Source organism: Hippocampus comes, unplaced genomic scaffold (assembly GCF_001891065.2).
Source record: "Hippocampus comes isolate QL1 unplaced genomic scaffold, H_comes_QL1_v1.1 scaffold13, whole genome shotgun sequence".
Lineage (NCBI taxonomy): Eukaryota > Metazoa > Chordata > Actinopteri > Syngnathiformes > Syngnathidae > Hippocampus > Hippocampus comes.
Genome location: NW_017805532.1, coordinates 529006 through 556674, shown reverse-complemented (window position 1 = coordinate 556674; position 27669 = coordinate 529006). Strand labels below are relative to the sequence as shown.

Sequence of the window (27669 nt, the reverse complement as noted above, 5' to 3'; positions counted from 1 at the left end):
CGATACAAGTCAGCATTGTCCATCTTTCATCTGTCTTGCCGTTGTATCCGGTATAAATGACGCTGACAGTGTGACAACAAAATCATTTTTACCTTTTCTACCAAATTTCACAACTTCGGGGATCGTGTCAGATGCCTGTAAAAGCTCAAAATTGTCTTTCTTTTTTTATGTATCCTTTTTCCATGTGAACTACACCAACAGAAAATTGCAAGACTGCCTGTAAATCCCGTCGTTTTTCTGCCTTTTTCCCAAATCGCTGTTTTGTACAAATGGCTCCTACATGGAATGCGGCTGCCAAGTTGCCTTGGACATTTTTCAGCTTTGGCTGTAGTATCAGATGCCTCTTGTGCACTACCTGTAATAGCTGCCATTTTTTTCCTTTTTCGAAAATGGCACCAACACGGGTGTGGGCTGAAATTGACGGAGATTTTCCGGCTTTGGGGGTAGTATGAGAGGCTCTTTCCCTATGAATAGCATTGAGACGGAATGGGGTGGGGTGGGGGGTATTGACAAGGGAATTTTCTGGCTTCAGCGATAGTATAAAAGGTGTCACTCAAAAGCCCGCCAGCCACAACAAATAATAATAAATACCATCAGACCTGCGTTCAGCTCTATATGATTTTCCACAACTTGCGTCGTCATGGTGCAGACAATCATCGGCCAAACTGCTTTAAATGATGAGAAGATTACCAAGGGTCGACTTAATGGCCATAAAATGGAAGCAATTTGCCATCCCGTACAGCACTTTCTGATGACATCACTGACTCATCTCTTCACACTTCCTCGTTTTTCAAGCGCAGCTATGGCACAACTACAATATTCCCGAAAGACCATATTGCCTCATTGGGGGTGACTAATAACCGAAAAAAAAACAACCAGACAACAAGGGAAAAGGCCAGCGACGACGCAGCACGGCGTTTATCGAGGTCCCAAAGCTTGTTTGGCTGTTGAAAAACAGTAAACATCAACTTGTTGCACTTGTTCTTTTGTTTTGTTTGTTCTAAGGGGAAAAAATAACAGGAAAATGTTGGACCCGTTTCACAAGATTATTTCCTGGCCTGAGTTGCATGAGGTGTAAAGTGTAACCAGGAGTTATTTGTTGAAACTCACCATATCCACGAGTGTCTTCTAAAGGGAAAGCGGCTAAGGTGCTTCATGGTTCTGTCACTGGATACACCTGGACACAGTCCGAGCTTCATGCTGAGGCTGACTCAGCTTTTTTTTTTTCCCAATTCGGATTCTAAGATTCTATCCACGGGCGAAGACCCACAGGGTGCACCACTATCATGAGTGGTGTCCCATGCTCCAGTAAACCAGGCGAGTCCAGCAAAAAGCTATAAATAGAAGTCTTTGGTCGCAATAAAAAAAGCACTTAAAAATGGACTAGCACCATCAAATTCATGGAAACAAAAAGCCACTATTCAAAGGCAGATTAGATCCGAGTGTAAAAACTGCAGCGTATGGACTCCCAGCAGTGCGGCCACCCACGCCGAGCCCTCTGGGGCCGCCGCCACCGCCGCTCCTTTTTTCCTCGGTATCCTTCCGGCAAAGGTCTGGAAATGACTGCCCTGCATCCACATGGTGAGCCGGCTTCAGGGAGTCATTCCTCTGGAGAACAGCTGACGGGCGGCAGCGGCGGGATGAGGAGGAGGAGGAGGAGGAGGAGGAGGAGTGGCATTTGCGTGACCGAGCATGTTGCAAAGCGCTCTGCTTTGTCTCGCTTACTTTCTCAACATCCCGCAGAGGAAAGTAAGGAAATAGGAAGGGAGAGAAGAGGGAGGGAGGTGAAAGAAAAAAAACAAAACAACAATGAACCATCTGAGCCTATCTCTGCTTCTCGCCTCCTCCTGCGTGGGATGTCCTGACCCTGTGTAAGAGGCATGCCTTCGCTCTCCACTCTGCTAAAACCTATTGATCCTCTTACCACACGCGGCTGCGCTCCATTCCTGAGCAACGTGTCTGCACGGGCGCTTGCATGCACACAAACACACACACGCACGCACACAAAACCGAAAGCCGGTCGTGTGTACGTAATGTTCGCACACATGAGTTGGCACAAGTAATTCCACTTATATCCATCTGTCGCCGCACCTTTCTTTTCTTTGCGGAGTACGCCTTTGTTTGTCCGCCGACGTCATCATAACCGCTCAAGAAGGGGCATGTTGGTCTCATGTTGCATTGCATGTGGTTTCGTGTGTGTGTGTGTGTGTGTGTGTGTGTGTGTGTGTGTGTGTGTGTGTGTGTGAGCGCGCGCACGAGTAACGCCACAAAAACACGCAGGGATTCTTGTAAACTCACTACGCAGGATGTTAACTACCACGAACCAACAAAGCAGAAACAGACATTCCGCTGTTCTTACACCAGCACCGTCGAGCCTCTGTTGAATATTGTCTGTTAAAACACAACCGTGTTACATCAGGGACGGGGGATTAAATGCTGGAAGGAGCCACGATTTGTCACCGGTGCTACTGTGGGGAAGGTGGGGGGGCGGGGGGGGGCACATACAACCACGCACTTCCTTGTCAGATGTATGACCAAAAAATATATATCGAAGTTTGTTGCCTTGAAAGTTTGAATGTACCCAACAGTAAAAAATACTGACATATTCTAACACTTGCTAAGGTTGACGTTCTTAATTCAAAACAGTCAGAAGCCTTTTAAGATGTAGATCATAAAATAAGTAATCGTTCTTCTAGTTACAGTGTTTTACACTTTTGCACGAAATCCTGCAGCGTTCTCGTGAGAACAAGCTCAATCCTATTTAGAGTGTGAAAGAGAGTCAGACGTCATGATGTCATTCATAAGCAGTGAGGTGTGAAGATAACTACAACCCCCCCCCCCCGTACGCATGATTGACACTGATTGTAGAAAGCGTGCGTATTCGCGTGCGTGCATGCATGCATTTAGGAATTTGGGGGGGGGGGGGAGTGGTTTGCGAGGAAGTTATGAGGGGAGGTCAGGGTGAGCGCACTGCGTGTGTGTGCGTGTGTTGGGTTGTGTTGTGCGTTACAAGTCACAGCAGCGGCGCGCCTCCAGTTGCTTGCGGTCTGAAAAACAGGATCCAACGTTGCTTCTTGCACACTTCCTGCCCGACACGCACGTCAGCAGCCTCTCAAACGCTGCCAGCAGGCAAAACCGCCTCGTCGCCTCTGTCGTCTTGCACCTCTGAGCTGCGCGGTTTGGGTGGGGCAGCCGGTGACGGGTGGGGAATCCGCTTGTGGCCAACGTCGGGACCGAGATGCGGTCCCGCTGGGAGACTGTGGCCGGTTTGTGCGCGCAAGCGGAATGACTAGTGTCGTAAAAGCGGCGACGGGGAAAACATTTTCATTTCGGAGGCTTCAAAGGACAGTCGCAAAACTAACAAGACCGCTTCCAAGGCTTAAGTCGGAAAAAAAAGTTGCGGGGTGCCATATTTGTGTTTGTCCATCCATTCACGGTTTCGTTTGCGCTCCATTTACGTCATCGTGACACCAAATCTTACTGGGAGCGAATTTACAAATATGCCAAACAAACGACAAATAAATCACTGAAACTTATCCTATTGGCTGACGAAGCAAAAGTCCTTATACGTGAATTATAGTGTCTACAAAATGAGGTAATTATACTTACTAATTGTTTCACTCCATTAATCTGACAGGATTATAGAATTTTTTTTTGCAATTTATGCTTGGCGGAGGTAAAAAAAAAAACCCCAAACAGTATCCAATCCAGTTTTGAAACAGCCACATATGGTTGCAGGGGGAGTATGGACGCTATGATAGATTTTGTTAAAAAAAACTATGAACTGATTGCATGAAGGTATATATTTAGGTGCCAAACTGAAGTTTGATTTCCTACCGGAAAAACTCGAACATACAGACACTCATTCACACTCACATATGCACCTATAGAGAATTCAGAATCCTCAATCATCCGACCATTCTGTAGATTTCATTCGGTACATTTTCGCGGTTGATGGAGCCAACACTGTCCCAGTGCGTCTCTGCTTGTCGTATTGCATAATCCTAGATGTTACCCTGGCGGGCTCTTGGCCCTCGATCCACTCCGCGCTGGTGAGTTGTCACGACTCATTCTGCCACTCGACACAAATAAGAAGAGGAAGGTGTAGCAAAGGCTAATACAAAGTATGTTAAAAATGTGCAGGCATTAAGAAAAATAGGAGTGGGATGCAGATGTAAAGAGGAGGTCTAGGAAAGATACTTGTGGGTTCTATACACAGCGCGATTGATTTTACGTTAGCAGAGAATTTAACCTCATGGGCTCTATCTCTACTTCCGTCGATCACAGAACAGTGCGCGACGGTTGACGTCAAACAACATGGCAGAATGTCAACGCTCCTGGTCATGTGACTGTTTTTTTTGCACTAGGTGAAATGCAATTAGTTCCACAAGGCAGGGTGCCGGGGCTTACGACAGTCCCGACAAATGACGGTTTGAGGTGAGGAATTGTGGGCAATCAAGTTGAAACCACTGCATTAGCGCGCTCAACAACACGTTCAACCGCTGTAGGAACGGAAGTCTGTCGTACACTGAGGACGTTCTGTAAATAAAGAACGCCATTTTTAAGTTTGTTGAGCAACCATTTTGTGCTTCCCCGACTAGTCTGTTGCCTAATCGGATAGCTAGTAAAACTGCAAGTAAGGTCTTTGGTCAGCGTCATACAACCATACAGCACATGCTAGTGGAAAGTGAATGGAGTGACGGAAAATATATCCATTTTTTTTCCTGTTTCATAACAAAAACGTAACAAAAAATGATTTCAATTGGAAAATCGGTTTTCATTTACAAGATGTGAGTACATAGACTCGAACCAAATTTACAGTTTAACCCTTCCAGAGACTGCGGTTACTACAGTGGACAGTTTAGCATGTTATCAGGTTACAGGGTGCACAAAAGGGCTAAAATATATTCAGATATGCATCGAATCATCTTTTAAAGGAGAGATATTGTATATCTTTGAAGGAAATGCCACATTTACAGTGCTGACAAGTTCATTCATACGTTTGCAAAATAACAACAAGGAACTCATTGCAATCAGATCCTTACCAAGTAAGCCGTAACATATTGACTCCAAATCCCACTGAATCGAACCAAATCAAATCGTTCCGCTTTCAAATCGAACCGTTCTTGAATCACCCGACACCCCCATGAGATATGTGTCAAATCTTTTTTGATTGGAGAGATGCGCAACCCGACTATCTGGATGCTTTCCAACGGGGTGGTTTTTCGCTGCGGAATCTGAACAAAGTGAAGGTTGTCCCGCACGCCGATGATGACGCAGCTAATCTCAATAACAACGCTTGAATACCCCAGATAAGATCCAAATGTGAAAGTGGTGCTCTCCAGACAGGTGGAGAAAAATGGAACGTGGTGCACGCTTACTTCCTTGGAGGAGGGCCGGCTGTCCATCATTTCTATGTGCGCTGCTGTGCAAAAAGCCCAGCGGCACCAGCCCTCCTCCTTGCCATTCACACAAGCCAAAGTGGTGGCATTTCAGCAAATAGTAACTCATTCCCCAACGGAGAGAGATATTTGTAATCAGATCGGCATCTACTGGGGGGGTTGGGGGTGTGGGGTGGAGGGCGACATGGAGGCTTCAAGGGCCATTTGGAGAATATAAAGAAGGTGTAAGTGGCAAGAGAAGAAATTGCCCACATGATAAGTGGCAGGGAAAAAGGTTGTTTTTATTCCTCTTTTCCACCGACTCTTTGATTTTATGGCCAAGTGAAAGAAAGGAACGGGCTTCTTTGATTTAAAAAAAAAAAAAAAAAAGGGAAATTCAGACTTCTAAAGCCCCTACTTTGACTTCAAAGAGCTGCAGGATATTACAGATGGGGGCACTTTTTAGTGACTCATACAAAGAAAAGAAGTCGAAAGATTCGGAAGTGTGGAGCTGACACTGTCATCTTGTCTACTTGTGATGTCATATCACCGTGACCTTTCTAGAGCCTATCCCAGCGGTCGTCGGGCAGTAGGCGGGGGACACCCTGAACCGGTTGCCAGCCAATCGCAGGGCACACAGAAACCAACAACCATCCGCGCTCACACTCACACCTTGGGACAATTTAGAGTGTTCAATCGGCCTGCCACGCATGTTTTTGGAATGTGGGAGGTAACCAGAATACCCGGAGAAAACCTACACAGGGAGGCCAGAGCCAGAATCGAACCCTGCTCGTCTCTCAGGTGTATCCCTTCGATATATTCCCTTCCTATTCCGAAGGGCCCTTCACGCCATCTTGAGGCAACTTAAATGAGGAAAGAGCACAAAAAACCTTGACAGGATGAGTTTTTCAGCGACTAACGGAAGATAGTTTCCAAAAAGAAAAGGGTAAATCGGTGAATTTGTGAATAGCAGACCGCAGACAGACGGGGGATTGATTGCCGTGTACGGTGAGCCACGCTTCTCGTTCACAAACCCACTGTTGCATCTGTACTTTGTCCCAATTTCTCACCGCCGAAAAGGCAGTCAGTCTCCCTGGCTGTCATCCCCGCCCGTCAAATGGTGCACCCCAGCACCTCCATTTCCCAGCTTTGTTGCTCAAGCCCTCCAAAAATAGACTTCTCCTGCATTGCACCAACGTTGTGTCACTGATGCGGTCGAGACGCTCAGGCTGACTTCTCTCCCCCCTTGTGCCGGCTGACTCGTCGTAGCCTTAATCACCGGGATGCACGGACTGATTGTCAATGCGAGCGTGATTAGTAATTCCACAGAGGGGATGGTATGGCTCACTAGTGACCCTACGATACAGTAATTACCACAGGCTCGTGGGGGAAAAATACGTACACTCTTGGTCTCAAAGAGGCAACATGAATTGAAATCAATAATTCGTCATGTTTACATGGGAACCAGGAAGTGATGTGGATGGCACACCGGCCTGTAACACAACTTGACAACTATCATTTCGCAATGCCAGCACAACCCTGAACGATGTATTTTTGACTGGTCTGCGAGACTAGCGGACCAAGCAAGGACATTATTTATGTTGTTAGCATGAGCGCTAAACTTAGATATGATGTGATAGCGGAGATAAGTTATGTTATGGTTTAACTTCATTAGCTTAGAGTTTTCTTACTGTACGTCAAAAGCAGTTGAGGTTTACAAATTATGAAACAGCAAAAACCACAAATCGCTCTGAAAACTCATCCAATGACTTTTTGGGACATTTAGTGCAAAAGAAATGAATCACGCAGCTTTTTTTGTGTCCTATTTTTTCCCCCCCTCTGCCCTGAATTCCGTTCAAGGGCATCAATTATGAAGGCGGAAAGAACAGCACACGGGAAGTGCGTTGTGGATGTACATGGTGGCAGACTTGTGTGACATTAAACTGTTAAAGTAATTACGGGTTAGGAGGATCGTTGCGGGATATAAAATTATCTTCCAGGCAAAAAAAAAAAAAAAAGGGACTGCACTTAATTTTCTGCCGACAAAGTGCGGAAGAAAAACCACCAGACTGAGCGGCACACGCCCTTCCAAACCGACCAGCAAAATCATCCACGCTAGTGGTCTAGAATATTAGTCGACCGACTCGGACACCTCACCACTTTTGACTTTTTTTTTTTTTTCTTGACTCGTTTATGTGGCAGTTCCCTTTTCCACTTCACAATAAAACTGTAAAAAAGCACACCGCATACAGCGCATCATACATCATGATACATCAATACATTTTGTATCACTGGAAGTTATCCCAGCTGACTTGGGTGAGAAGTGGGATACACCCTGGATGGGTCATTAGACAATTGCGGGGAATGCACAGACAAGCGAACATTCAAGCTCACATTTACACCAAAGACAACTGAGACTGCGCGTCCATTAAAGGGCAAGTCAACCCCAAACTTTTCTTGACAGGATTATGTTCGATGCAGCCCCACTAGTCTAAACCGATTCTATTGACAATGCGTTTGTGCAATTTGAGTTAAGCAGTAAAATCAGCCCCTTTTTGTCCATCTCAGGGGGCGGCCATTTTGCCACATGCTGTCGAGATTAAAAATGACATCACAGTTGCTCAGCAACAGATCCCGCTTGAAGGCGTGCGCTGGTAAATTTTGTCGCAAGTGAATTGGAAAAATGCAACTCGAAAAAAACAAAACAAGTATAGGGCCATTGTAGATTAAATTTAAATGAATTAATTATGAGAGTAACACTCATGAAGCGGTCCGCTCTCGGGATTGCTATTGGCCTTTGTCTGTGCTGATGCAGCGGAGTGCTGTGGGTTTTGTGTCTTGAAAGGATGTGACAGCAGCGGCTGAGGGGCACGCAGCAGCGACCCGGCCACCCCTCTGCGTCTGTGCGTGTATGCGTGCGTGTCGATGCGGTCACGGCTCCTGTGACATTTAAAAGTCAAACTTTCACCTCCTTTTCTTTCACACGTCGCCGTCACCCAAATGAAACTCGGCTGTCGGTCCGCCGGGACTCCCGGCAGATTGGGAAACAAATAGAAAGCTGGACCTCGACATCGGCAAGGTAAAGAATTAAAAAGCTTGAGCAACAAATAATGCACTGAGGAAAACGTATCTCACTTATCGTTTGTCAAGAGCCGCCCGCTGAATAATTCTTCATAATGGCTTGCTTTTAAAACGCATTAATACCAGATAACATTGTGGTGACAAAAGCAGGTTAGCATGTTTGTACGACCTGAACACCACATTAAGCGTATCATGCTAAGCTCCTGAGCAAGGCATTTATTTATTTATTTATTTTTTTGCATTGGATCTCATTAAACTGAATGCAAAATGAACGTTGTGGCCGCCGAGTGTACACCACACGATGCAAAGCACTTAAGAGTAAGCACCTCCTGAGGCCACATGTTAATATTTTAGTGGGACCCACCCCGCCCCCGGTGTGCAGCAGCTCCAGGTGCGCCACTCAGTATGTGAGCCTCCCCAATGACGTCAACAGTGCAGGGTGCAGGCAAATAGAGAGCTTCCCCGCAGAGATCAACAAAGTGTCGCGTTACGGCTATTATTGTTCACCCGGGTAAAACGACCAGACCGAGCCAGCAGCACCTGCTGCAACAAAGAGCACCGAAGCGCTATTTACTTTTACTCACACTATTATCTACTGGCTGATGGATTGATTTTACTCATTGTTTTGAGGACATATTACTCCCGACTCAAATTTATCTATGCAGCGCGTCAACAGCAACCGCAGCTACAACAATGTACCCTACATAGGATTGAACAAAAACAAATACATTATAATAGTAGAAGATTCATAACCTTGAACCATTAAAATAACATTGGGCAACATTTTTTTAACATGTTTTAATCAGAGATGCAAGTACAATTTTCTATTTTTTTTTCACGCTGTTTCAGACTCTACCATTGTTTTTTTTTTTCCTCCAGCGTCTTGGGTTTTCGAATTATTAATAGTAATAACAATCATTTTAAAACAATAATATATGTATTATGGTAGTATAGTGAGTACTATTTATGAATTAATGATTGGGCTGGGCAGCAGGTGGACATTTTTTCTGAAACTTCATCGCTGTAAATTAATAAATTCATGGTGAAATCAATACTACGCTTTTACAGACTTAAAAATGAAAATGTCTCAAAAGCCTGGCATGCAAGAAAAAAAAATACTTTTTAAAAAAAAATCATCATGATATTCACTTTTCCACGCCCACTCGAGCCCCCACTCAAAGCACCACCCATTTGTGAACAGCCCAAGTACAAACAGTACACTTCAGCAAGGACACACTTGTGCAATGTAAAAGCTACAAAAAAATGATTTGAAGACAGTTTTTTTTTTTAATCAGAAAAAAAATTTTCCCCCAAAAAACACTGTTGCCAAAAAAAAAAAAAAAAAAAACCAATAAAAAAAATAAACCTGATCAATAAGCTACAATGAACGGACAGACCGTCGAATATCGGAAATTAAGCAGCATGCAAAATACCGACAAACACTCCTTTGCATCATTGCCCTCAACTGTCAAGTGTGAGCACGAAAATACCCCATTCAAGAGCAACACAACTGGGCCTTGGAAAATCACCACACTGCACACAACACAACGAGTACAGAGCCACTGGAAGTGAACGTGTGCGGGGAGCATCGTTACGTAACGACCGCCAGCGAGCGGCATGGGAGCAGGCAGAGGGGAGCTCCCGGGTTTCTCTGCAAGTCGCAGTATGACGCATTGCCCAGGCGCGCGCGCGCGCACACACACACACACACACACTGCAGCACACGTTCACTTTGATGTGCAAGCCTAGCCACACGTCAACGCGGCCGTGCAGTGCGGGTGTGACACACGATGTCCATTCACGCCATGAATTATTCAACACATGTGAGCTATCGTTATGGATTTACATCAATATGTCTTATTTAACAAGCGGGGATTAAGGGAGTGGGTGGTCTGACTGCAGTGTAAAGGCAAACGAGAGTGGTTGAAAGCCAACGATGGGGGACTCGAGTGACTTGACTTGAGTCAGACTCGAGTTGCTGTTTTTTAGGATTTGCATCCCGCTTGCTAAAAACATGGGAATGACTTGACTTGGGACTTGGTATCAAAGTGACTCGACCTGGCTTAGATTTGAAGACTTGACAAGTTATCTTTATAGTTGGTGGTCTGCAATTTTACACAGTTTGCCTTTTTAGGAAGGAAAGCAAAAATAGGGGCAACTGAGTCAGCATCTCTTGTTGGTGTGAAGTGGCGACCTAAACACCACCAGCGATAGAAGGAACTCCCAGGATCATTAATTTGAATTAAGGGATTTTTATTTTATTTTTTTATTATCGATGACATTGGGAAAAAATAGGATGACAAAAGGCGCGGTTTATACTTCACAGAATCAGGACACAACAATGAGAAAATGTAACTTCATTCTTCAATGCAAAACCCACATGCAGGTAAGCTAACGTCACAGTTTAGCTAGCGATACTCACAATGGTTTGCTCATGGTAAATGTAAAAGAAGCAAAGCGGCATGTTGCGAGTAGCGCTGCCACAAACGATTATTTTTTCTTGTCGACTGCTCACCAACAATAGACCGCGACCACGATTAGGAGACTAATCGCATCATCCGAAAATCGCGGTATTCCGTTTACATACAGTGTTATGTTAGGCACAGTTTGATTCAGGAAGTGATTATTTCTTATGACCGCGACCACGATTAGGAGACTAATCGCATCATCCGAAAATCGCGGTATTCCGTTTACACACAGTGTTATGTTAGCCACAGTTTGATTCAGGAAGTGGTTATTTCTTACTCCATTACTTCCCATGAGTAATATTCAAAATATTAGCAGCGAGGAGGCTGACTGCAACATATTATGTCAAAACTTACAAGCTCCAAAAGTACTTTATGATGACAAGCCGCTTGGGGTGGAAGGAGAAATAAAATGATGTCTTCCAGGAATACTTGCAATTATGATACTAAAATATGAATACATCAGAAATGGTTGTTAATCGTTTGTTTAGACACACTTGTTCCAACAGCGCACACACGTCAAACCGTATCGCCAGGAATCCGTGTTTCCTTCACAAAGCTATTTTTTTTAACTTTAGCAAGCCTACACATGCAGCAATCCCGAGACAAGGCGGCATCGATTGATGAGCTATGAGGGGGGGTGGGCTGGGGAGGGGGGGAATAAATAAATAACCCGCATTCCTCCCCATCTGGGAGCGTAGCCGTGGGCCGCCGCAGAAAACATCGCGGCACAATCAATATCCCGCAAGTTAATGAGACAGAGCCGTAACCTCAGAATCTGATTAGATAAACAGATTAGCAGCCAACCACAACACAGGCAGCGGGTGAAAAGATGCGCAACACTCCTCTGGCGGGGGAGTCAACCCCTTAGTTTCATGTTTCTGACTTTGTGTTTGTAAGTTTATTACCGTATTTCCTCATTTAGTGGCCCGACATGACTCTCAAAATACTGTAGCTGCCTCCTTGTCTTTTGCTGCATTTTGCCATAGCGCTCCTTTGCTTTAATTAAAACTTGAGTTACATTTGATTAGGGCTGAAAATTAATCAAATTCAAATGAACAAGGCAACGCAGCAGAATGCAATTGAAAAACTGCCAAGACTGCAATTTGGAGGAAAAAAAACAAACGTCTGCCTCTATTTCGGTCAATCGGCGGGGGTCTGGTATGTTTTAATTATTTACTTTGTATGGTGTATAAATTAGTACGGTGCTTAAGACGTTCAGTCCACAAGTTTACATTCCACTGAAACACCAAAAACAAAACAAACATACATTTGCCTGCTACTTTAACCCTTTCATGGACAGCGGTTCCTCCAGCGGACAGCTTCTCATGTCATCAGGTTACAGGGTACATGAAAGGGTAAAGAGTCCTAAAGGTTCCCAAAAAAGTGTCAAAGAGTTGCTAATCTTCGCAATACTGTTCAAAATAGCCGCGAAAAGTCGCATCGGTCTCGCGTTCGACCGTTTTTCAAAATCATTCAGCCCTATATTTGATAAGACATTTTAAAATGATTCCAAAAATCCCTTCCAGCGGTCTACATTTGAGTAAATAAATACGCCTGGCCGCTACGTAAGGAAACAGGGTATCAAGTGAATAAGTACCGCATTTGGTTCTTGTGATGCTGGTATTATTTATGAATGCGCAACCATATGCCATGATTTTATGAATCAATATTCAAAAGACAGAATCATCCAAATGAGGCACAGCCAACCACAACACAGGCAGCGGGTGAAAAGATGCGCAACACTCCTCTGGCGGGGGAGTCAACCCCTTAGTTTCATGTTTCTGACTTTGTGTTTGTAAGTTTATTACCGTATTTCCTCATTTAGTGGCCCGACATGACTCTCAAAATACTGTAGCTGCCTCCTTGTCTTTTGCTGCATTTTGCCATAGCGCTCCTTTGCTTTAATTAAAACTTGAGTTACATTTGATTAGGGCTGAAAATTAATCAAATTCAAATGAACAAGGCAACGCAGCAGAATGCAATTGAAAAACTGCCAAGACTGCAATTTGGAGGAAAAAAAACAAACGTCTGCCTCTATTTCGGTCAATCGGCGGGGGTCTGGTATGTTTTAATTATTTACTTTGTATGGTGTATAAATTAGTACGGTGCTTAAGACGTTCAGTCCACAAGTTTACATTCCACTGAAACACCAAAAACAAAACAAACATACATTTGCCTGCTACTTTAACCCTTTCATGGACAGCGGTTCCTCCAGCGGACAGCTTCTCATGTCATCAGGTTACAGGGTACATGAAAGGGTAAAGAGTCCAAAAGGTTCCCAAAAAAGTGTCAAAGAGTTGCGAATCTTCGCAATACTGTTCAAAAGAGCCGCGAAAAGTCGCATCGGTCTCGCGTTCGACCGTTTTTCAAAATCATTCAGCCCTATATTTGATAAGACATTTTAATATTATTCCAAAAATCCCTTCCACCGGTCTACATTTGAGTAAATAAATACGCCTGACCGCTACGTAAGGAAACAGGGTATCAAATGCCACCATATGTCATGATTTTATGAATCAATATTCAAAAGACAGAATCATCCAAATGAGGCAGATGACTGCACGCTTTACCTTGAGAGGCATCTCATGCTCACTTCAGCAACTTACCTGTAAAAAGAAGAAGGGAAGAAGGGGTGGGATGGGAAAGGGGGGGTGGGGAGAGGTTAAGCCATCTATTCCAATCTGGTGTAATTTGTGCTGAAAAGAGCGTCGAAGTACATTTTAGATGACTTCGAGCTATAGCCCTTGACCCCCCCCGCCCCCCACCCCTTGCTTAATGGACACCACACACACACTTATAGGAAGTCCATATCAATTTACTGCAATGGTGAGAAAACATCTCTTTCTTTAGCTTTGCCCGCCCCCGGTGCACTACGGCTTATTGATTATTTGAGTTGAGCCTCCCGGGTTCCTCTGCGCACACCCTCCTTTGTGATCAGCATAGCTCTCTTTCTCAAATAAAAATAGAACGAGATGTATATGTCTGCAGTGGTAGAGTGTGTGTGTGTGTGTGTGTGTGTGTGTGTGTGTGTGTGTGTGTGCGCGCGCGCGTGTGTGGGGTGTTGCACTAAAGTGATCATTTTAAATGGTCCTGAAGTGAAATGACATCCCTAAAAAAAATAAAGGACTGGTAGGACTACATTTCCTTGCAGGCCGAGCGTTACCTGAGGGTACGCTTTGCCAGGTGAATCATATTGTGTGTGTGTGTGTGTGTGTGTGTGTGCGCGCGTGTGGGGTGTTGCACTAAAATGATCATTTTAAATGCTCCTGAAGTGAAATGACATCCCTAAAAAAAATAAAAGACTGGTAGGACTACATTTCCTTGCAGGCCGAGCGTTACCTGAGGGTACGCTTTGCCAGGTGAATCATATTTTTCCAATAACAGAGCCGCCCACTTTAGTTATGAAACATCTGCTAGCAAGTTGGCAAGCAGTGTGCTTTGCAAAAGTTTTGCTTTCAGCGAGGGTCATCATGACCAGCGACACGCTGGCAGCAGGCGCCGTACACTACAATGTGAGGGTAATGAAGTCTTTTTTTTTGTTTGTTTGTTTTTTTAGTGGCCTTAATTAGCGATTGAACATTATTTCCTGTTATGTTATTGTTGTTGGTAGCAACAGTTTATGATGGCAATAAAAGCCCCAAACAAGCTGACAAAAGCAAACGTCCTTGGATCAGTTCTTTACAAAACGCCAGGCAAAAAAAAAAACACTTCTGAGAGAGAACATGGACTAAAGAGGGCAAAAAACGATGAGGATGCAGTTAAATGTTAAATGACCATCATTTTTATTCTTTACTCTTTTCTTAGTTTTTTACATTATGCCCAACTCTCATTTATTGTGCAGTCATCTAATTGTAACATGTATTTGTTCCTGAATAGGGATGTGCCGAAAGGAGAAGAAGAATCTAATTGTAACATGTATTCGTTTATTTTGATGCATTTTTATGCTTGAGAAAACATTTATTTCAAAATTTTGGGGGGGCTTGGAACAAATTAGGGCATTTACATGGAAAACGTGTCTCTACTTACAAAATTTTCTAGTTAAGAAATTTCTTCCAGAACCAATTATTGTTGTAATTAGAGGTACCACTGTAGTAACATCAAGCAAAAATACTGGTGGCATCATTCTTTTTGCATTGTTTTTAAATGCAATCCTGCGCCTTTCGTGCACAGCGGATGACATATGCAACAATGAGGCAGTTGGCAGGATGAATGCGAGACGATTGCTGCTTGATGTCGCACTGGTGAGCAGTGACGCTTGGATAGTCAAATAAATCTAAATGGACGCACGGCTGATTTTCATTCATAAAGGCACAGTGTGATGCGTATTGCGTTTCACCTATGCAGCGCCAACCTGTAAGAGAGGTTAACGGTTGCTAGGGTACATATGGCAATGTAGAAATAATGGCTTCTATACAGTACAGTCGGGGGGAGAGGGGTGGGGTGCATAATGCATATTTGCATACGCAACGACACTCAATTTGAAAGTACACACACACACAATTTGCAAATATGGGTCGTCGAAATAACCAGATCCCATTTAGAAAGTCTTTTTTTTTTGTGTGCATGTTTTCTGCGACAAACTACGACACAATTCATTTGAAAGGGGATACATGTCAGCATTGTTTCTGCACCACAGCGTCACCATCTTCAAGGGTCGGACCATGTCATTGCAGCAGGATGTGCACTGTACAGTCATCGATTGCAATTATTTTGAAACAGTAGCAGGCGTGTTCGCTCCACCTGGACAAAACCTGACTCATGTTGCTTTTTGACCGCAGACGCTACAAGACCCGCATGTGCACATCGAGTGCACCGGCTAATAGGACATGCCTCTCCAGTGGCATTATCCTAATGAGGCCCGTTACCGTGGCGACGGACCACTTGGCCCGGGAGGGATTTACGGCATCAAACAGTCGTCACCTTCAAAGCGTGTGGTCGCAAGTGAAGGGCGACAGCTTGCGTCTGGCGAAACAGCTGCGGGGAAACAGGTGTGCGCTCCTCAGTGCGACGCGAGTGTCATAACGATGCCTTTTAATCACTTGCCTGAGACGGGTGTGTGCGCGCGCACACTGTCTGAGTGTGAATACTCATGTATCTGCTTGTAGCCATGTAGTTGTGTTGCTTATTGCAGAGGACTCTGTTCTTGCCGTCACGGTGGGAAGTAACACAGTTTGAATACGTAGTTACTGTAATGAAGCCCTTTCATGCACCCTGTAACCTGATAACATAAAAGGGTTAAATGAATTTATCAGACATCTGTACTTTACTTGAGCAGTCAATTTTCGGAAAACTTTGACTGCCTATACAGTGTTTGAAACTACTGTACTTTTCCTTGGTTGAAATAGAATTATTCCTTTTTTTTTTTTAACCTCCACGGATAACGACGCAATGTAAAAAAAAAGACCACATGTACCACATTGGTTGAAAGTGGTAGAAACGTTATAGCCCTTTTTACAAGATAAATGTTAGCTTAAAATAAAATATAGCATAGCTCCAAATATTTCACTTGTATCAAATCTTCTCCTCCTCCTCATGAGAAGTGACGCTTTTTTTGTTGTAACTACTTCACGTAATTGGTTCAAAATTCCAGGGACAGGTTTTGATTGCATGAAAGTGAGCCAAGACTATTTAGGCCCTTTTCTTTGTATGTTTATTTTGCAAGTTACGAGAGGGAAAACGCATATTCTCGAGTTACGTCTCAAATACATTGACTTTGCACTTTTTACTTCAAAAAGTTGAATCACTCCTACTTTTTCCATAGTCCTTTTTTACTCACGTATCTGGACTTCTACTTAAGTACAGGGTACGTGCACCTGCGTACTTTTGCCACCTCACTCAGATATATGGAAAACCATAAATAAGATGCAGTCAAATGGTACAGAAGCGAGGAACAGAGGAGGCCTCACCTCTGAGCAATACTCGCTTAAGAACTTAAGCTCCATAACAAACAAAGAGAGCAGACAGAAGCTCTGCTCTAATCGTAGCAGCTTACACGACTATCTCCAACAATTGGGAAGCCACTGTCTTCGGTTTTCCCACCCTTGGCAGACATCCTCCGCCCTCTCTTGACACACCGCGCCTGCATGTGTGCGCACCAGCAAGCAGGCCCTTTTGAAATCTTATTCAAGAATATTACCTTTAAATTGCAATGTACAGTTCTGTGTAAATGTCCGAGTCCGCTATTTGATGATTTTCGGTTGTAGCTCAAATGTCAGTACAGATGTGCGGAGGGCAATGGATGCCTGGATGCTATCCCGCCCTGTTTAATTGAATACATAGCTATCTCTCATGTTACGGTGAACGCTATGAAAAAAAAAAAGGAGATAAAAACAAAACTCACGGTGGCAAGACTTTTGAATGATAAAGCACGTCAAATAAAAACGGGATGATGAAAGTAAATTCTAAAGGACTCCCGTACTGTATTTATGGAAATGATTTCAGCCTGAGTAGCAAACATGTCTGCTTTCCAGTAGACCGGTTCTGGGTTCAAATCTTCGGTCAGGTCTCACATGTGAGAGGTGAGTTGCGTAAGTGTCTCTTATGCATCATTACAGCTGAAGATGTAAATAAATATTTCACGACAAAGCCAATAAATGTGCAATGACATTGACAAAAAGTGTGCAGCAATCGGACTGTAAAGTGTGTGAAATAATTTACTTTTTGAAACAGATTGAAAGCGTTCGGATGTGTATCGCGAGCACCGCGCAAATTTTGAAGAGAAAAGGCGGAGCGACTGTGGGAAATCACAAGGATTAGAATTTCCTACCGAGAGACGTAATAATGTTACGTCGCCAGATCGCTTTCCCCTCCCTGTGCAAGCCAGCAACTAAATAAATAAATAAAAAGGGGGGTGGGGGGGTTATATCAGGATTACAGCATGCAAAATCTCCCGGGTGCGTTTCAGCCTCCAAACAGGAGCAGTTTGCAGTCACAGTTTGAAGACGCTCATTAGTGTGAAATGACCCAGTACGTCTTTTTAAAGGCCTTTATATACGAGCCGTGCAGGGAGCCTCACATAAATCATGGGAGTGTGCTGCTTAGAAAATGTGAAATAGTTCCTGTGTGATGACGCCTGCATGACAAAATGGGACCAAAAAAAAAAAAAAAACTCCAGATCTGATTAACCTCACAGTATGTTCCATCTCCATGAATAATACAGAGATCCCCACATGGCGAATGCTCAGAGCGCGAATCGGCTCTCCACGCTGTACCAATTTAAGTAATGAGATTCAAATATAAAAATTTGATGGAGCCCAGTATGGGTTTGAGTTGTTCGTATTTTTCCTAACGACAAGGCGATTCGCACCTGACACTCATAAATCCGCACGGCAAGGCGCGGAGAGGTCAGCGAGGTCATTGAAGTTCAACACGCTGACGCGTGCCGAAATCTCAAGCGTGCGATTTACTGGCCAAGTCTTCGCCATCAGCGCTGCCTTTAGAACATTACCTTGTTCCTATCGCTACTCGTGAGAGCACTTTGTGCGATGTCGCTACTATAATGCTTTTTACAGCCTCTCTTACTATAGCGTACGTCACGCGCAGAGTGCATCGGGGCAAAAGACCTTCAATGACAAAAATGTAAAGACTTTTCCAGGAGCATTCTTATCGCAGAGCAATTGAAAGTGTTTTTATGCAGCTTCTTTATGGTGTCCGTTTTGGGCTTCTTCTTTTTTTCAATGGAAAAGTGCAAAAGAAACATGCTGGGTCTCCAATATTTGCTTCGCCATGTGTGGCTGTAAAGGAAGGAGAGGAATTGGAGCCAGTGGAGTATAATGCGGGAGCGTCTAGTGCTAAAACACGGGAGAAGCACACATCGGGTCTTGTTTGACCTATTTTGGGAACAAATCTGACAAATCTTCTCCACCAATGAGACAAAACTTTTTTCAAGAAGAGACTAAGGACCACTCCGACAAATTGGAAGCTATGGTACATACTACGGCAGCATGCACAGCCGAGCCACAGTAAAAATCTAACATCAGCATGTGTGTTAATTTAAGACATGTCAGTGAAAAAAAATTGTCAATCTTCTCCACCAATGAGACAAACTTCACTCAAGAAGAGACAAAGAGCCATGACATAAAAGTGGACACTATGGCATAACATAATGTAGCGTCCAGAGCTAAGGTACAGCAAGAGAGGAAGCAAACAAAAGAATGCTAATCTATTTTCTGTCATTTTGGGGGCCAATTTTCGATGAACCTTCATCACCAATGAGAAATTTTATTCAATTGGAGACTAAGGGCCGCCTCAGCAAAATGGAGACTAAGGGGTCAGTGTGTGTGTTGATTTTGGATGTGTCTGTGACAAGTTTGACGAATCTCCTTCACCAATGAGACACACTTTATTCAAGAGGAGACTATGGAGTGTGATACGGCAGCATCCAAAGTTAAGAGGTGTGTAACGATGCATCTATTTAATTGATGTATCGATGTGTCTGTCCCGCGATCTATCTTCAAAATTCCCAAATGTTCTTTTTTTTTTTTTTTAAATTCAGGTTTGAATGTTATTTTTTAATAAACTTGTTTTGAGATTTTTCGCTCATGCGCCACAAATTTACATCAAGCACACAACGCAGACCTTATATGGTCTAATACGTATCTTATCATTCAAAAAAATAAATAAAAATAAAATCGTTAAAAGACTACAGTGGCAGCTAATGTTAGCAAGTGTGTTTTTTCATTTAGCAGTGTACACTAAAACAAGCACAGCAACAGAGTGAACCGCGAAAGTCAAAAAGAGTCGCTAGCTTATGTTGACGGTTGTATGACTAATGCGAAAATGTTCCTTCTGTGGAAGAAAACATCAGAGAAAACAACGTGTCTAGCTGTACTAATACAAAGGTTATTTTTCTGTAATTCGGAAGAACACAAAATGTCAATGTAAGACCTGACCATTGGTGGCCGATTCACCACTCCCATTTTCATTTCACCCCCGCATCCCGGCTCCCTTCGCCTCCTCCTCCTCCTCTCTGGCTCCAGAGATAAGCTTTCTGTCGAATACCAATTTCAAAAGAAGATTACGCAGTTCTGGCTCTCAAATCAATTTCATCCACTCCGCAGCAACACGAAGACAAGCGCATGCACTCGGACAAACAAACAGACGCACACGCATACGTTAACAGAAATGCATCACGATGCACGGGGAACTTGTAGCATGGCAGCTCCCTAATCAGACTCAGTGCACGACTAATTAAAACAAGCAGTTGGCTTCTTCCAGAGTCAAATATTCGGCTGCTGTTATATTTGGTTTTCCAATTCGCTGTCAATTTTTCGACACAAAATGGCTGCGTGTTCGGAAAGTAGATATAGCGCTGAAATAGATTCTTACAAAGTCGTTTTGAAACACATAGAGTGTAGGGTTGATTTTTGATGAATCATGTTTTGAAGCAAGCGCCCGTACTGCATTCAAACTCACTTGGTTTGCCACAAAAAAAAAAAAAGGCAGTATGAATGTTACCTACGCTCACTCCGAATCAGTAGCCCTGCGTTACTTCAATTTAACATTGGATGGCCTGTCACTCGGCTTAGCATGGTGGTGCGCTGGTTCACACAAGTTGTTTTCCCCACAGTTTGAATGGAGTCTGACTCGACTGCCTTCCACGTTCTCCTGTCCTTATACCACATAGAAAAAAAAAACCAAAAACACGTATGTTAGGGTTAAGGAAGACTCAGTTGTCTGTGGGTGCGAATATGAGTGTGAGCGTGACCGTTTGGTTGTCTATATCAGGAGTTTGGATTTTTCACTGGAGTTCATTTCCATTTCATTTTGACTTTTGTTCACTTCGGTTAATTTAAATTAGTTTTCAGAGCGAGTTTGCTTGATTTATTTTGGTTTTGAAAAATGTTTTACTAAGATTTAGTATTCGTTTTAGTGTTTTTTTTTTTTTTTTTTTTTTTTTAATGTTAAAGGCACATACGGGTAATGACGTAAACAACAATTCCCAAATGCCTGGTCGACCTTCCTTCTTCTGTACATGACGGTCATGCAATACTGTAATACCAAAATAAATACATTTAAAATGAAACCCAAAAGCTCAGGTAAGATATTCATTGACGAAAACAAAAATGAAGGACCTGGGGTGAGCAGTGGCTTGTTTGCATGAGACATGATAGCCCCCACCAAAAAAAAAAAAAAAAAACGAAGGTGATTTGTGTGCTGTAATGATTCATACTGGGGATCTGATCAATTTCACCAAATGTGCCGTTTTAATCAAAAGGAAAATGGTGTCTCTTTATTATATTAAGATCCAACCTCATGAAATGACGTAAGGAATGAAACAAATCAAAATGACAATTAGCCTTGCCGGGAATAGGAACGCAGGTGCTGGTGGGTTGGCACGCCAAACCATCCAACATGCATGGACAGATTCGGTAAATACTTCATGCTGCAGGCATGAGGAGGAGTTCACATCCAAGTGTTGTCAGCAAGAGTCTGTGACACGGATGGGTGAGGGGTGGGGGAGAAAAATCAATGAGCAGGACGGATATGACAAGGCCCTCTGGGGAGCGTCTAAAAACCAACAGCTCGCAAAGAGGCACGAGGCATCCCGGAGAGCACGGCGGCGCCTGTGCTCGCATCCTCTGGAACACCGTCAACTTCACCGCCGTGGCTGTGAAGGCGGCATGCGGCAATAGCGCGCTGCCGCGACTGCAGGTCATTCCGAGTTCAGCGCGTGAGAATGCCCCTCTCGTTACTGTATTCCGATTGCTGGGTTAACACAACATGGATTTGTTGGATCGGTTCGACATGAAGATCCGAAAGCGTTTTTTGTGTCTGGGAAAGCCCTCACAACGATGGGGAAAAGGTTTCGCACCCCTGAACGTAGACTTTGAACTTCTATTTTGATCTTGGCCCTTCCATGTACCATCACCATCGCTTTACCTCCAGTGTTGCAATAAAAGACTCTTGAGGCGAACACAACGGATAAAAAGAAGATATTTTCAGCTGTACCTCCGTACATTTTGGAGCGTGCGCATCCATTTGTGCCTTTTGTATTTGTGCATGCTGTGGGTGGGATGTGATGTAACTGTTGTCTGTGTTTTCCTGTTTCCTTGTTTACTTGATGTGTGGGCATTACCGCGGCGCATGTTGCCAAGATACTGAGCCGTTTGGGATTAAGGAAACGTTGAGTTTGCTATGAAAACTCACCAAGTCACAAAGAAAAAAAAATTAAGTCAATGTGTGCCAAAAAAAAGTCAAGCCAAGTCCAATTAGAGTAAAAGGAATTTCCCTCGCCGTACAAACGATTTCCTCGATCGTGCAACATGCCGGGTTAATGAATTATAAAACCGCAGTCGGCACGCGCTACTCCCCTTGAACTCGATTTCAATCCTCTATTGCGGCGCCCACTGAAAGCCACGTGAGGTGACCCGAGGTCGTCTTCTGTTTTTAAGTATATATACCTGCGGCAATCCTACCACTCCAGTTCAATACCGAGACAGTCGCCGAGTGCTAGCAGAGAGGCTTTGCTAACGCAGGCCAGACGCTGCACTTACCTGGCACTGCGACGAGCTCAATGTGAATTATTTATGAAAACATACCTGAAAAGGGCGCATTGGAAAATACATGATTTAGAAGTTTTAATAGAGAGCTTTTACAATCTCAGGGGAAAAAAAAGCAGTATGTTATTGTTAGCACTGCGCAGTCTCCAGGCATCCATCAGTTGGCTACTGCTTATCCTGTTCAGTACGACGGGTGAGTTTTTTTGTCGAAAAATTACATCTATTTACATTGTCAGTGTATGAACGAGTTACCTAACCACGCTTAGACGGACGGCATGGACGAGTGGATGTTGTGTTTCTTCACGCGCTGCGTTAGCATCATTGGTAATGTTTATCGCGCGTTGCTGTGAACTGAAAAGTAGGTATATCCCCCCCACGGTACATCCTTGATTATGCAATCACAAAAGATGGACACGGTCACTCAAAGTCTGAAAATTTGGGGCTTTCATCCAAAAAGAGTATCTACAGCATGTATGTTGCATATTGAACTGTAGCAAAAATAAATACTTGAATCCAGAATGTCTTCTCTACTTGTATAGCATTCATGCCCTTTAGGTTTGCAGGCAATGAGAGCCTAGCACAGCTGACGTTACGCGAATGGGAGACTCCACCCTGGATTAGTTCCAAGTCCATCACGGGGTACTGTCATGAATAGACGCTTACTTCAGAGCATGCAATGTCATCAGCCACCTTGACTTTTATTTTCTTGCCACACTTTGATCATATGATCACATCACAGAGTTGTTCTGCATGCCATTTTTTAAAAAAACACTTAATCATTAAGCATTTTTGGTTGTTAAATAATCTCGTCATCCAAAAAATTGTTTGTGCCAAAAACGCATGGATCCAACAAAAATAAAATAAAAAAACAGTCCAAGATCATCACCAGAATACCATAATTAAAAATCACTGTTTAATAAACTCGAATCCCGAAGATGTATTCCATGGCTGTCACAGCTGTGAGAAGGTAAAACTCAATTCTGCCACAGGCTGACAACATTTATCCCAAATCACTGAATCCACTTCAACTTTCTGTCTTTTTGGCACATTAGGCATACTTACCTGCACTCCTTTAAGCCACCTGCTCAGTCACACATCAAACTGCTGTTCAAACATCTGTCGAGGTGCAAAACTTCTCTTTAGACATGTAGCTTAACCATAAGTTGAGTTGAACTAAATGAAGAGGATATGTGAACCAATGTATGATTTGACCAATGTTGTGCAGTAGCAGAGGTCTTGTATTGACGCCTTTCTGGCAATTTAAAGGCACATAATAGCATTCAAATATATTCCACAGGTCTCTTTCTAAAATATCTGTAACGTGCGATGGTCATAAAACGCCAAAAATCAGGAAGTACAACACGCTTATCACATAAGTGAGTTTGAACTGGAATATTTCATCCATCAAGATCTAGGTATGTATGATTTGAAGAGTTCCAATGGAGGCGACTTCACTAGACTACCGTGGCCCATTTCCCCTCATCTTACGGAAAAAAAAAAAAGATCACACATTCTTCAACAATCCCAACATGCACGCTTTGAAATGCAGTAGTGTCATTTAATGTTTCCCTGCGATGAATGAGGAGGTCATGGCACCTGTTGGTCTCCGCCGACCTCGTCCCAAGCAAATCGTTGCAGACCAACAACCTAACACACTCGCAGGGCACTGTTCGTTTTTGCCGTTTATCACTGCGCGAACAGCACTGCCGAATCGATTCAATCAAAACGGGCGAGTGCATCAGTGGCAAAGGAGACGGCGGACGAGTGGAAATGCGGACAGCTTCTGACAAAAACAAGAGCGCACATGAGAAGCCCAGTGGCGCACGCAAACGTGTGTGTACACTGCATGTCGAATGCACACAAAGTCGGCAGGTGTATTTACACAGGCTACAGTATATTTGCACACACATGCGCAGAGAAGATAAAAACATTTTTAAAAAAGGTCCTCATGAAAAAAAATTAAATATATTGAAAAAAAAAATAGGATAGTGGGACCCAGCTGTGAAAAATGATCAAGGGATGACATAAATGGCAGAACACAGCGGGCGCCTGCATGCTAATCGGAGATGCAAATCATTAAGAGCGGCCACAGGTGGACAACCGGCCTTGTAGGTCATACTTGAACAAACAACAAAACATGTTGGATGCCATCTGGTTTCCTCTCTAAAGAAGACCAACATGATGATGAGGCAGCACTTGATACACGACAGTGAACTGCCACCAGGGAGCTAACGCGGTTAGCTAGTGCTAATCTATGCATTCGGCAAGCTCCAGCGCAGCTCTGCTTACCTTTTGGCTTTGACATAATCGCAACATTGTTGCACCTCTGAGGGGAATGTGTTTGTGTGTTTATATGATAGTCCGTCTGCATGATAGTATTTTAGACAGTGCGGTTGCTTGAAAGCGGCTCTGGATCTTTACCGAGCCTTTACCGAGTTCACTGAAACCAAAAGAATGGCCATTAAAACACTTGAAGATATAAATTGTTTGTTGAGCACTCGCTGTTTATTGTGTGGATGCTTAAAAGCAACAGATGTTATTCTGTACCAAGAAGGTATTATTGTCGGCTTACCCGTCCACCTCTTAATTCAAAATATTCCAAAAGTATGTTTTTCACAACATCGCCACCATTACATACAATGTCGCATCACAAAAATTCCGCTTATTCAAATATTTTTACTATTTCCTCCATATTTCTCAACTTATTCAACCGTTTTTAAGTCGACATTCTAAATTTAAAGGGCCCTATTTTTGTGCCCAGCACAAGCCTAGTGCAAAACGCAGCCTAAGTGTGCACCTGGGTGGAGTTTCCTTTTCTTTTGGCATTTTGCTAGACGGGCACAGGTAGAAGGGGGCGGTTGCGCCGTCATGGGAAGGAACGCAACTGACTTGTTTGCCATCCAATGGAGGCGGCTCCCCTCATTCTCTTTAAATTCGGCACACAGAGAGACATGCGGTCAACATGACAAGTGCTTTTGAATAAAATGAACAATTGCGATCATGAGAGGGGACATTTTTTTTCGGAACCACTTCCTCAGACATCAGTTCTTGAGTAAACAGGATGTCTTCTCCATTGCACTGTCCAGATGCAATGCCATCTGTTCAACATAGCTATCATTAAAAGCACACGCATCCTATTAATTACATTTGCCGGTCTAGTTTAAAGACACGAGCATTGCGTGGCGGCCCGGAAAACGTTCACTTTGATTGAGACCGTCGATGCATTCTATCATTCCTTAACAAGCTCAGGCAGCCGTGTATATGCAAGCGTGACCAATGGATTTAACCCGGCGATATATCATTAAGGCATCTCACCTTGCAGGTAATAAGCCCCCACTCAACTAAATGTGATAATGAAAGCCTCAGGGCACATTCAACCTTCATTTTCAGTCACGCAATGTTAAGTCGTCCCTCTGAGATGAGGGCGGGATGTGTGCCAAATGATGGCGTTATATCGTCTTTATCTTTGAACGCCGATAACGACGTACGGCGAAAAGGAGCACAAGTGACTTTATGACCATCTCGTCAAGGAAGGACACTCCATTAACAACTCCCTGGCACTTATCTCCTCCTAACACTCTTGATTTCGCGGAGGGGTTTTTCACTCGCCGGAAGCATTCATCACAGGCGCCGCTAATCAGTCGCTAAATTCTCCCGTTGCAATCAACCACCACTTGGAGTACTGGTGGCGAAATGTGCAAGAAATGTACACGCAGACTTATGGAGGGCGTCGTGAATGTTTCAAACATATCTGCATGATATTTATTTTTAAGGTGAAGGTTGGAAGACAGACGAGTTTGAAATGACACGCGTTTGAAATGACATGATGAAATGATCGGATTGACTAAAATCCAACGTACGTGAATCGTGGCGCTGCAGGAAAAAATAAACCCTCAAACGGACTACTTTTCAATATTCAAGCAAAATGTAAAAATAGAATGAATGTGGGATGTGTATGTGCGTGCGCGCGGTGGTGGCCACCGGCAGAATCCTTCTGTCATTGGGTTGAATCAAACAAGATATCAGCATATCAAAAAAAGCCTTTGATGAAGCCCCACAGCTGGGGCCATTCAAGCCCCATTCATTCTTGTCACCGTTTAATTAAATGCGTCGGTGTGCTAACCTCGGCCCCAGACACCTTCGTGTTGTCTGCGCTAGTTGAAAGCGATTCATTGTCAATATGTCGACGACGTGGCCTTTTTCTTTCCAAAATGCTAAAACCCTGAATACAGTCCGTCTGCGACCTGCCACTCATTCACACGGAGCACGGCACGATTGCGCTTAAGCACGTCCAGTGAAGAGTACAACTAAAGTGCATTCTTTCAAACCTCCAATTGAGGAGACGTATTCACTTTTGCCATTCCAGCGTTTGTCATTAGAAGTATCCACAATTCAGTTGCGGCGATCCTCTTTTTGAGGTGCGGATAGCTGCAACGAAAATTGTAGACATATGTAATGACAGTTTAAGAAATTGTATCAACAATTTGCTATTGTTTGTGTTGCTATAGAGCAAAGGAGTCAAACTCAAGGCCCAGGGCGGCAGATCTGGCCCACCACGTCACTTTATGTGGCCCGCCAAAGCAAATCGAGTGTTGGTAAATATCTGTGAGAGAGAGAGAGAGAGAGAGAGAGAGAGAGAGAGAGAGAGAGAGAGAGAGAGAGAGAGAGAGAGAGATTCCAATAAAGTCAATTAGTAATTATTATTATAATTAATAATATTTCCAGGACATTTTCCAAATTTTTTTTTACCAGACTTTGGATATCTTTTTTTTTTTTTGTTTTGTTTTAATTGCACCATGAACTTCCACTTCCACAGATGCCATGGTTGCTCTACGGCACAGGTGTGAAACTCAAGGCCCGGGGGCCAGATCCGGCCCACCACGTCATTTTATGTGGCCCGCGGAATACAACTCAAACATGTCAACTTGCATGATGCTTGCTAAAATCTATCCCAAAATTTGAAATTCTCATATGTAATAAATAAGAGACATATTGGAAGCATTTTCTCGTAACCAAACCCCTCATTACAGTCACAAATAATAAATTTTTATTCTTGACTTTTTTGGTTGGTTTCAGTCATTAAGGCCCTCGAAGGGAAACGGTAACTACAATGTGGCCCATGACAAAAATGAGTTTGACACACCTGCTCTACGGTGTGTGTTGTCCATGTGAAACACCTCCCACATCTGCAGTTGAGTAAATAATCCCTCGCCACTATTTGCCCGAATATGCTTATGC

General features: G+C 43.6%; 1 protein-coding gene across 2 annotated transcripts in view; it reads right to left on the bottom strand.

Annotated features, from left to right (window-relative positions):
* The window catches only part of pde4d (phosphodiesterase 4D, cAMP-specific), a 90669-nt gene that overhangs the window by 53516 nt on the left and 9484 nt on the right, over nucleotides 1-27669 (bottom strand). The window contains exon 1 of one of the 2 annotated variants that reach the window (XM_019878006.1): nucleotides 1111-2127. The exons of the other annotated variant lie outside the window; for it this stretch is intronic. Within the exon in view, the coding sequence (XP_019733565.1) occupies nucleotides 1111-1199 (89 nt within the window). The 5' untranslated portion in view covers nucleotides 1200-2127. Of the gene's footprint in view, nucleotides 1-1110; nucleotides 2128-27669 lie in introns of those variants that run through there. 2 annotated transcript variants of the gene reach the window in all.